The 12,703-nt window shown below is 44.3% G+C and overlaps 1 protein-coding gene across 1 annotated transcript in view; it reads right to left on the reverse strand.

Annotated features, from left to right (window-relative positions):
* Positions 1-12,703, reverse strand: part of CCDC93 (CCC complex scaffolding subunit CCDC93) — a 1,072,960-nt gene that overhangs the window by 443,782 nt on the left and 616,475 nt on the right. The window contains exon 14 of the mRNA XM_085647463.1: positions 2,492-2,565. Coding sequence (XP_085503589.1) covers positions 2,492-2,565 — 74 coding nt within the window. The remainder of the gene's footprint in view (positions 1-2,491; positions 2,566-12,703) is intronic.

Below are 12,703 nucleotides of genomic sequence, written 5' to 3' on the forward strand. Positions count from 1 at the left end.
ATAACACACCCATGCACACACTCATCCACCCATACAGTCCTGCTCACATGCTGTCTTCAACACATACAAACAGTGAGTCACTCATTCATGCACCTATGCACTACGTAATACCCCCCACCGAACCATACAGACACTCAGACACTCATACTGATACTCAAAAAACCAACTAATAATCTATATAGACACTCATGTAGCTACTCACCAACCCATGCAGCCACTTATACACAAAGTGAGAGACTGATACAGATATTTACATATTTAAACATTACTCACTAAGCCATGTATTCACTAAGATACACTTAATCAGTCAGTTATACAATCAATTTTTCAAAAACAAATCATCCATTTAGACACTTATATACCCATTTATTCTTCCATCGACCTTGAGATATACATATATAAAACATATGTAATTTTCAGAAAAATACACATTCACTGGATGATGTCATCAGTGAGGTCATTTGAGATGTCATCAGTGATGTCATGAGTAATGTCACTGACCATGTCATGAGTGATGTAATATGTGACGTCATCAGCAGTGCATTGCGGGCGCACGAGTTATAGTTAGCTGAACTAACTATAACGGGGGAATTTCAATGGTTTTGTACGAGTGAAAAGTCCAGCTAACTATAACGCCCCTGAAACCTATGGTTTTTTCTGTGAATTTCTAAGGTTTTTTAAATGCTAATTCCTAACTATAACGTGCCTGAAACCTATGGTTTTTTCAGTGAATATATATATATATATATATATATATATATATATATATATACACACACACATATATATATGATCGAATTTAGGGGTTTGGGTGGGTAGGGGTATTAGGTGGTAATTGTGTTTTTAGAGTTTAGGGATGGGTAAGGGTATTGGATGTAAGGGTGTTTTTAGGGATGGGTAAGCGTACTGGGTGGCAAGGGTGTCTTTAGGGCTTAGGGTTGGGTAAAGGAATTGAGTGTTAAAGGTGTTTTTAGGGTTTGGTAAGGATATTGCGTGGTAAGGTGTTTTTAGGGTTTAGGGTGGGTAGGGGTATAGGCAGGGCCACTGAAATTAAGTGATTCTGTGTCTTCTGCTTTTTTTGCATAATTATGGTTTGTCACATTTGCCACACAATTACTCATCTGCTGCATAATCTGCAAATGTTAAAACATTTGATTGTTTCTAGCTCAAACTGATCAAAAGTTACTAAAAACGTGGTGTCGAATTTGTGCACAGTGGAATGCCCTTTATTTCTATGTTTGGAAGTTAACCTGATACTAATTAGGTAAAATCTTTACACACACAGTCTTAAAATGGGTCAAAATAATGAAGTAAAACTATCAAAAAATGTGCTGCATTATGCGTCATAATTTGCTTTTTCCTGCCCCACAATTTAGTTAATCCTGCTGCATAATTTGATGCCCTCTGTCGCATAATTCCAGTGACTCTAGGTATATGGTGGGAAGGGTGTTTTTAGGGTTTAGGGCTGGGTAAGGGTATTGGGTAGTAAGGGTGTTTTTAGGGTTTAGGGGTATTGAGTGGTAAGGTTGTTTTTAGGGTAAGGCTTGGTAAGGGTGTTTTTAGGGTTTAAGGGGAGAAGGGTGTTTTTGGGGTTTAGGGGTGGGGAAGGGTATGGAGTGATACAGTCAATTTAAAAATGGGGGTTCCTAGCGTTGTAAAGGCATGCATGGTAAAAGTATATGTGAGGTAAAAGATTGTGTTTTGAAGGCAATGAGTGGCAAAGGCATTGCATGGTAATGGATGCGTGGTAAATGCATGTGTGGTTACATCATACAACCAACTCAGACATGCAAAGCTGTATATTGGCAGATAAAATCAAAACATGCTTACACATGAAACAGCTTTTGACAGTAACAAAATCCTTCCTCATCTCAATTCGGTCTCGCAAAAACCTCTTTTTCCTTCTTTCGTCCATAATTATGTGCATCTTGGTCCTAACATACGGACTGTAACTCAAACTTTGCCCTTCCTGGTGAATGAAATGAGTGCAGAAATTCATAAGTCTCTTAGATGTCTCAAGGGAGGTGGTGGGAGACAAAAATGGGTTAGTAGGGCTGTTCTTGTAGCTCCAAGTTTACAGCAAGGAAAATGGCCACAATGAGAGTGGCGAGGTTCTGAAAAAAACAGATAGAAAACGATTCTATTGCCGGAGGAGCAGGAGAAATTATACTTCATGCCCTCAGAAATATCAGTTGGAGGAGATTTTAATGTTGAATTTTGTATTAAGGGCAGGCCGCAGCTAAATCAGAGTTAGATCTTGGAGGACAATGTCTATACACTCCCACCCCATGCCAGTGGATGGACATTGCTTAAAAAATGTCCAGATAAAGTGTGATGCCTCAGAATAAGACTCACTATTATAAATCCATTAGAAGCCAAGTATCCCAAAGACCACAGACACTAACAATGCAGAGCTAATCACAAGACACTACCACAAAAACAAGCAACACTGACGCCTCTGAAAAACAGCAACCTTACGCAAGAGAATTACCTAGAATCTGCTTGGGATTCCAGAGTTTCTAGAGCTGCAAGTTCCGTGTCTAGTTTCTCACGGTGATTCAAAATCTGTAGATGGAATAAATTGGAAACGTTAGTATAACAATAAAATAACCTATGCTCCCATGTACGGGCAAAGAACATCTGTTAATGTTAATATACAGGCATTTGCACCGTTCAACCTTCCCCTATATAGCCTATGGATAAACAGGCCGTCCCTGTGGCATGCTTTCCACCACCATCCATTCATGGCAACATTTACTTTTTGCAAATTGAAGCAAAGCCTCTTGTTGCCAAAAAATGTAAATATGCTGTTTGGGTCGCTAGAAGTCAGAGGAGTAAAATGAACTTCCTTTTTAAACCTGAAATGGATCTACTCTTCTACTGGTTGTTTTACTATCACACTTACTTACCATTGCAACATTTCTAGTTAAGCAACTAATGTATTATTCTTGTATTTAAAGACTTTTTTTTAATATAAAATTCTCCATTTGCAGTCACAGCAATTAACAATTTGCTCTCAATACGCATCAAATCGGATATAAATAAGGCTAGTCTGACAACTAAGTGTGAGCTGTCTTCAGGCAGAATGGGAAATGCTTTCTAAATAGCAGATATTCTTGATACAGTTGCACCCTTAGAGCTAAAAAGACTGTCCACTAGAGACTCCAAACCATGGTACAATGAGAGCTTAAAAGAAGAAAGACGCAATTTGAGACTAGCCGAACGAGTGTGGAGATCCTTGCCGTCCCTAGAACACCTCAAATACCTGCGATCACTGAGGAACACCTACAATAATCACATCAGAAACTCCAAAGCAAATTTCTTCAGAGTTCAACTAGACAAAGCCAAAAATCATCAAAGAAAACTGTTCAAAATTCCCAAACATTAATCTACTAAAAAAAAAAAAAAAAACCCTGCACAATAGGATCCCTTCCGCTGCCAAACTGCAACATATTTGCCTCTTTCTTTCTTGAAAAGTCTAAAAAGATTGAAAGTGAAAAAGATTGAAAGTGATCTCCAAACAGCAATTGAGCACCTCCCGATGATGCCAGCATATGATTGTTCAGCACCCAGACCTACATGGACTCTCCCTCAAAAACAACGCGGCATGGGACACTTTCAAAACCTTTGTGAAAATGCCATTCTTAATATCTTAACAACACTTAAACCGTCAAACCACTACTGCGACCCTCTACCAGCTAACATTTTCAATGAGATTAAAACCTCTTTAATCCCTCTCTGGACCAAGATAGTGAATGCTTCACTACGCCAAGTGGCTTTACCATACTGCCTAAAATCAGGGCAGGTAACCCCCATTCTAAAAAAAAAAAAAAAAAAAACGGGATCATACGAACCCCGATAACTTCCGTCCCATCTCCACCATCCCCTCTCTGGCAAAGCTCCTTGAGAAATGCGTACATACCCAGCTATGCAATCACATTGATCAGTTACATCATATTGACCAATTCCAATCTTGTTTCCGTCAGGGTCACAGCATGGAAAAAGTCCTTACCCACATAATTGATGATACACGTAAAATGCTAGATCAGAACAAATCTTGCCTCCTAATCCTCCTAGACCTATCCTCAGCCTTCGACACGGTCAAACATGACAGCCTCCTTGAATTACTTGAACATAGAATGGGATTTTCAATGGTTGTCCTAAATTGGTTAGCCTCATTTCTACACAACAGAACTCAAAGAATTAAGGTTAACCAATCCTTGTCCACTATCACTTCTGTCACTTTAGGGGTCCCTCAGGGGTTCACCTTATTGCCTACTCTCTTTAACCTGTTCATAGAGCCTCTAACTGAAATTTTTCAATGTGCAATACCACATGTATGCAGACGACACCCAACTATACCTTAAAATCTCCTCCCCTGAGGTTATCCATCTACTCAACACAACTCTGCAAAAAAAACCAAACTGGCTAACCAGAAACCACCTTAAACTCAACTCGCTTAAAATAGAAATCCTCTTAATTGCCCCACCAAAAAGATCCCTCGACATCGAAGATTGGGTGAAGCACAAATGTCTTGAACTAATGCTCCCGAGTATAGAATATGTCTGTTTTAAACACGAGCACAGTCTTAAAGAAACAGAGGAAACTGCTCCTATATTGCTTTAGCCCAAGACCATGATGATCCCAACATCGAATACGAACGAGAAACACTAAAAATGAACACATGTGGATTCTCTCGATTTATAACTGATAACAGTAAAAAAATAATAAAGGTAAACCAACTTCGTTTTGTTCTGTCCTGGGCAATGGATCCTTCTGCCATGACATACATTATAAATTATAAATCATACAGTATTAAAGGGCGTTAAAGCAAAACTGATCTCCCTACATGTATACTCATCAGCAAGGTGCACGATGCACAAAGACAAACCGCACATGGGAAAGCTGCTCATGGACGCCAATAATCACGCCATGATTTGATCAGCCTGATCATGGCACGGTGCCCACGATTTACTGGTTCGGTGCACGTTACATGAACAGCGTGCACCAAAAATGCACACCAGGCACGATTAACTTGGAACAAAAACGTGCAGGTTACTTGTCGTGAACGGTTTAATGCACTATCGAATGATAGTAAAAACACAACTACTACCCATACCACTCCTACAAGTGTGACAATGCCGGCTATTTCAGGCCCCAAAAGCTAAAAGAATGGCTTGGGCGGCAGGGAATAGTCCTTTTAATGTATATTGAATTAATAATTAATTATTGTTGTGGTCATCATCTCCAAAATTAGGCAGACAGAGCCGCCTTGTGGCAGACTGTCACAAGAGCTGGTGCTGGTATTTAAGAGCCGGTGCTGAGAACCGGAAACCACCGGCTCAAATTAAGGCCCGGAAACCACTGGCTCAAATTAAGTACTGTACAGTGTGCCTCTTGTCAAGTGCTCGATGTGGACGTGCTTTACTGATACTGTGCAATGACGGCCATTTTGCGCACAGGGCAATACAGTGTTTTTCGTGCATCAGACAAGTGACCAGGCACACCCTGCTCAATACGTTCTGATAATAGCATTTTTCGCCTTTTGAGCTCATTATCAGAAAATCCGAATGTCTGGATCGACCCCTGGCTGTTCAATGAGCTGCTGAGTGCCCGAAAACCTACCCTCAATCTTGTCCTTTTCGGTAAAAAAGGACAGAAATCTTCTTTGCTGCCAAGACTCGTTCCCAGGTGAGATTAGCTTTCTCGTCTCTGTCTGAACTGTCAGATAGATATTGATTTCGTGCGCGCTGGCTGTTTGCACTTTATGTCCCCAGCTTTGGCATGTCAACTCGCGCTTTCTCTGTTAATCAGACGCCCGGCGCAGTGCCAACTCCTAATGCAAATGTGTACCATGAACACAACTGCAGCATTCAGTATGAATCGGTTTACCTCCACTCACTGCAGTCAAACTGTGGTGACAAAGCGCAGCTTAGATTCAATACAGACTTACCGACAAAGTTCACGACTCCCAAGGCTTTAAGTGGGCCGGGTCTCACAGGCGCTGAGCACCGGCAGTTTTTTAAAGGGGGCCTCGAAACGGGTCTCTATCGGGCTCTGTGTTGTGCCCTTTCACAGGCGGACTGCAGTGACAGCAGGCACATCCATGTGCGCGTGCTCACACTGCTCACTTCTCAGTAGTGACGAAGTAATGGCATGACGTCATGCCAGGTGAGCACTGTAGGGGAAGGGAAATCCTTTAAAGAGAGTCATTTTCTCTCTGGATTTCACTTCTCTTTTTGGAACTCAGGAGCAGCAGCATTGTCGTGGTGTCACCAGGGTTTTAAGTGGAAGCTTTTTCAATATTATATTCAAGCCATAGTCGCTGCTTATATATCTTATGCAACTAACAACCATTGACAAAGCCAATAGTCCTGACTTCTTGTAGGTACGATGCTACTTGTATCATATATTTGGATGAAATGACAGAAACAGCAACATACAAGTTGGCAGCACACTATGCTAAGCACAGATTTCTAGCGTATGTGTTTTTAAGCCACGCCCTTAATTAGATAGACCTTGCTCCGTTGAGAGACCCCCCCCCCCCCCCCCCGTTTTTTCATCCCACTTATAGCCTTGACGACACCCAAACATGGCATTCAACGCAACGGATAGTCCTCAACACGTACGTCATAGTCATTCAGCCATGCATTCAATCAAACATGTTCTCAACAAGCACGAGTGCCTAAAACCAAATAGTACCTGCCTGTTTTTGTTGGTCACAACAGATCACTCCCAGAAGCCTACACCACTATGCCACTCAAAATGTAAAACTCCAAAAAGCTGCTGGAGACAAAAAAAGACAAACAACAACTTCTGTTTCTGATCAGATGTAGCAAAATTAGAATTCCCTGTTCGAGGGCAAACATGGCAGCCAGGTTTAAGATGCAAGTTAGACCCTTTAAAGGGGAGTTCAGGGTGCGCACCTTTACAAGGGAGCCTCAGAGACAAAAAGTGCACGCTGGCTTTCTCAGAGGCAGGACTCTCATTCTATCTCCTGATTCAGGCATGCTGGCTTGCCGAGGGATGCGCACCACACGTTGGGCTCGCCCCCCCCCCCCCCCCTTAGGTCTAGGAGATTCTGAGAAGTTTATCCAATACACTGGAGAAGGGCCCGTACCTGCCAACACCACTCCAGCCCTCTTCCCTGGATGACGGGAGCGCAGCACTCTACAGTACAGCTCACATGGGAGACAATAGCTTAAAGGGGTTGGGGGAGGGGGGGGGGGGCTCTGGCTTCAAGAAGGACCAACGATCTCAGCAGGAGACTCACTGCTTGCTTTAGGCTGGCCTCCACAGTGTCAGGCAGTCTTTGAACTCACAGTATTCTTCCTTACAGAGAAAGTGTTCCAGCACACCCTTTGACTCCCCCCCCTGTCCAAACTGTTTATGCACTCGTCTTGCAGTATTTGACCTCTGATTGAAGTGTTCCTCTTGCTCCTACCTCTTTGTATACGTTTTGCCCCCCCCCCTCCGTCAGCTGCGAGGGCCCATACATCGAACAATATACATTTTCATATTGCCTAACTTGTATTCTGCCAAATCACGGGCCCCTAGGCTCATCCTGGTTGTGCCTTCTTAGCCGAGTTGGAAACCACGTTGCCCCTCCCACCCTTGCAGCACACTCGGGCTGGCGGTAGCCCCAAAGTGCATAATTATAGCCTATAACAGATCCAGGTCACACACCACGAGCACATTACCTTTCTATAGGACCCTATAAGTGGTCACCAATATGCATAAACACTGGGACAGGAAGACAACCTGGGAAGGGAATCCAGTACTTGGAGCACTCATGGTAGGCTTGTACACGCTACATTTCACAGTTGAGTTCAACTAACCTTGGTCTTCACAAAGGTCGAGAAAAATACATCCTGTTTGTTCAACAGGAGTTCACTGATCAGGTGACAGTCGCTTGACTTGGCCCCAGTCAATACCTCTGTACAAATATCTTGTATAGTGAGACATGTTCTCCTTATGGAACCAACACCATGATGGAGAAATGCAGAAGCGCTTCTGGACATACTATTCTGTCAGTACCTTTCACTACAACTCAGGAGGCCTATACCTTGTTAGGACCACACAAATCTCATAGGATAGTATGTGGTAGACTCCAGTGTGCACCCAAAAGCCAGGAAAACTGCAAACACCTGCAACCTAGATGAAGTGATTTAAGTTCCTTGATTGGAACACTTCAAGAAGCCGGCTTCCAATTTCTTGGTTAAAAAAACCACAGGAAACTGTCTTTCCATAATATAGGAAGAGTACACTGATGGGGTGCCTTTAACATGTCACACCTATGGAGTGCTCCAAATCTGGACAAAATAGAAGTTATGTCACTCTGGTATTGTATGTGTGTACATATATATGTGTACTAGTATTTACATAGTGCAAACATATCATGAGTACAACAGAGTGCTGTGAAGTGGTGAGAGGATTTAAAATGTACACTTAAGTGCGGTTTTACTTATATTTAAATTACATTATACTTACTTACAATTTAAGACATCCGAGAGTAAGCCATTTGCCACAAATCACACAATTGGTCAAGTGACATCGGACCAGAATATAACTGTCACCGCCGAACGTCTACGTCAGTTTCTTTCTGATATCTGTCCATGCCGTCGGACGCAGAGCCAGTAAGCAGATTTCTATATGGAATCTTTTGAATGTGGACTAAAGGAGTCCTTTCTACAGAGCAGGGAGGAGGGTCGGTCCATGAGGAATCCGCAATTAGAGAATCCATCAGATAATTAGTTACCGAATGTAAGTAACATGTTCATTCCATGGATACTTCTAACCACAGATTCCTCAGCTTGTCAATAGATACCAAAGCAGTACCTTTCAAGGTGGTGGGTCTGTGGAATGGCTCAGACCAGAAACTCCTGCAAAACTGAATGGACAAAATGCCCCTCTCACCAGACCTGGATATCCAAGCAGTATTACTTCGTGAACATTCGGACTGACACCCACATAGCAGCCTGGCAGATGTCTAAAGGCAGCACCCCACACACCAGTGCAGTGGTGGGTCTGGTGGAATAAGCCCGCAGGTTGATATGAAGGCGGGTTTCCATTGGGTAACACAGTCCTCTGATCTCCGCCTCTCTCAGATGGCCTCTGCATGTTAGCAATGATGCATGCATTATCACTGTTAGCTCTGGATGTGGTAGGGTGAAAGGTCTGCAGCTGGTCTATTTGCACTCCAGCAATCACCACTGCAATTCTTTCGCAGTCTCCTCTCACATCTGAATGGAATCTGAGAGGTTTTCTTGGTGCTGAGCCAACTGACACTTTAGATCCCATAGCAGAGGTTGCATGTGACACCTAGTGCAATCCACTAGCAGGATTCAGGCGAATAAGAGGCCAATAAACCTCAGAACTGCTCCCACAGAATCCAAGGTAAGGGCTAAAACATCAATACCATAGCCCACATATCCTTTACTCATTGAGCCAGAGAGAAAGCAGAGTCCAGGATGGCTCCAATGAAGGTGTGACTTTTTCATGATAATGGAAAACCCCAGAGATGTCAGCACGTCGGCCATCGTCTGGAGGTGGATCACAACTGTTTGAGGCAAGCCATCCTTTAGCAACCAGTTGTCAAGGTACATGAAGACAGGTTTTCTCAACCTTCTCAGATGGGCAGCAACCACCACAGTCACGTTCATGAACACACGAGGGACACTGGTAAGGCCAAAGTGGAGCATGGAGAGCTGAACGTGCGCGAGGCCTACCTAAAACTGCAGGTAGCATATGTGGGATTGCAGGATAGGGATAGGGAAATAGGCACCATGAAATACAATTCCACCACTCAGGCATCTGGATCCAGGGCAGAGAGAACTTGGGCCAAGGTGAGGATCCTTAACTTGTCCTTCTTCAGGAAGAAGTGCAGAGTGAGTAGGTCTGAAATTGGACATCGTCTGTCCTCCTTCAGCACCAGAAATTAACAGGAGTAGAAACCAATTACGATCTCAGATGCCTGCTCCATTTCTATTGCTGACTTTTCCACAAGAGCATGCACTTCTTTTCGAAGGATGAACAAGTGGTCCTCAGGAAGCTATTGTAGTGTGAGTGGTATGTTTGGAGGGGTGGGCAGGAAGGGCTGGGCATAACATATTGAACAATTTGAATCACTCATCTTTCTCAAGTGATGATTTGCCGCCCGTGGTGACAGTGCACCACTGACGCATTTTGCAGCAGAGGCAGTGGTGGGAGATTGGGTAATTCACTACCTCAGTGGGTCTGGATTCTATGGGCCGGATCCCAGACCTATACCTTGAAAGGACTGGAAGGTCCTTTGTTGTGGAGGCAAAGTCTGCTGTGGCCTCTGCATTATCCTTCTGAAGCCTTGAAAGGTGCGATGTTGGAGGAACTATCATACGGGCAGCGTAAGGCTAAGAAAGCATACTGTTGACTTCCTTTCTTTGAAGCACTCAGATGCAGAATCTGCCATGTCTCCAAAGAGGCGGGTGCCATCAAATGGTATTTCCACAGGAGATTGTTGGACATCACTATAGAAGCCCATGGATCTTATTCATGCATGGTGCTTAAGTACCACGCTGGTACCAGCTGCCCTACCCAGACATTCTGCTGTGTCCAGGCCCAACCGGATAATGTACTTCGTTGAGTCTTGACCATTCTGAATCATTTGTTCAAAGTTGTTATGAAGGTCATCTGGGGCTGCAGGCAAGATGTCGCTCACCATATCTTACAACATGTACAAGTAACGCCCAAGAAACAACTCAAATTTATGGATGTGAGGGCAAGGCTAGTTTCCTGAAGGGCTCCATACATTTTGCCTGTGGGTGTCGGAAACACATTTGGTTTTAGCCTGTTAGTGGAAGCGTGAACCACAAGGCTCTCTGGTATTGGGAGTTTCAGGAGGAGAGGTGAATCCCTTGGATCTGACCCGTGTTGTCAGGCTATTTCACTGCTGACAGGAGGGCAAGATCCTGGCTTCACCCAGGTGACCCATAAGAGTTATGCGAGGGTCTAATTAAACGGAAGGAGTGGTTCTGAAGAGGACTGCTCTGGCTGGAGGACCTCTGTAAGAATGTTTGGTTTAACCTTCACTGGGTGTCGATGGAGATCAAGGACTTTTGCTTCCCGTCTTATGGAGAAGTGTGGCGCAATGATTAGAGCGGCAGACCCTGATGCAGAGGTCTAGCCCGGGACCGGGACCAGGGTTTAATTCCCCGCCTCGGCGGGTCTTGGGCTCAAAAATTCCACGGACCTGATAATTCTCGCCTCGGTGCCATTCCAATCATGGAGTCCCACTCTGCAACTCTGGGCAATAGCTTGCTTAATCTCCACAACAGCCCCCACAACGCTAAGGATGCCTGGCCTCCACCTTGGGGGTGCCCAGGAGTGGATGCCTCACAGGGAAAGCCAGGATGGGTTCCACAGCGGTATTCGTACAAGCGCCTTGAGACCCTTGCGGGTGAGTAGTGCGCTATACAAGTATCAATTTACATTTACATGAGAACTGCAAATCTGGAAGATTGCTCTTTAGAGGGGTCAGAGGAAGAATTGAGGTCAGTGTCAGGAGACGTGTCCAGGTCATTGCCTTCTGGAGGTCCACAAAAAGGCTCACCATCATACATTTGTAATTCATCATTGTTGTTATGTGGCTCCGGACTGGAAAATCTTTGTGGTAGCAGTAGAGTGTCGTCAGATTGAGGTTATGGAACAAATATCTAGGTTGGGGCATTTCAATCAAGTTCGCGCCAGATTCATTTCTGAGTCTGAAAGAACTATGGGCTCTCCCTGGTGTGGAATTTGGCAAGGTATGAGGTGTCAGAGGGTGCTAGGCCCTTAAGTAAGGGCGGACCCTGGAGCAGGCGTAGTCCCTGGATTTGGGACGGAACTGGGAGTTTGGTCGAGAGGCATAAGCGGGGACGGATCTGTTGGTGGAAATCTGACTGGACGCCTCCTCCGATCCATTGGGCTGAAGTTTCACCAGAGGGCTCTGGAGGGGTACCAAAAATCTGCAACATAGCCTCCTTGAAGGCTTTAAACTACTGCAGAGTATGGTGATGGACCCTGGAACTCTGGTGGATTGGAACTAGTGAGGGTGTTCGGTTCCATGGTGAGCGATTGAGATCTGGAGATACCCTGACATCCACTCAAAGTCTCCTTAAGAGAGTGGCGGGAAGAAAGGAGCCATGTTTAAACTTCTTCTTCTTGGACATATCTGAGGATCTGGAGCGGGATGACAACCTTTTGTAGGAACACTTTTGCATTCTCGACTTCGACAAGGACCAGGCCTTCCAAGCCTTCCTACGGTGTTCGCTGACGTTCAGTTTGGCCTGGCAGTCTTGAATGGTCTTCAGATCCATCCAAGCGTGTTTGTCGCACAAGTTTGTGTCATGCAAGGGGATAGACACCAGAGCCAGACCTCGTGAAGGTCTATCACCGATATATATATTTGTGGAAATTCTTACAAGGTGTGGACTCTGTCATTTTAGGGGGAGATATGTCCCTGGCACACTGAATAAGTTTTAGAAAAGTTTTTTTGTCAGGTGACAGAAATCGAGGTAGTGAAGTCAGAAGGCAAAGAAAGAAAAGAAATGACGTTGATGCACAAAGGTGGCAGTTATATTTTGCCTCACTGTCACTTCTAGAGCGGTCAGTCCCAGCTTGGAGCTGCACTACGTCACCTACTAGTGCATAAGGAAATTGCTGAGAATGAATCTCTGAATCCAAAACA

This window comes from Triturus cristatus, chromosome 3_2 (genome assembly GCF_964204655.1).
Source record: "Triturus cristatus chromosome 3_2, aTriCri1.1, whole genome shotgun sequence".
Lineage (NCBI taxonomy): Eukaryota > Metazoa > Chordata > Amphibia > Caudata > Salamandridae > Triturus > Triturus cristatus.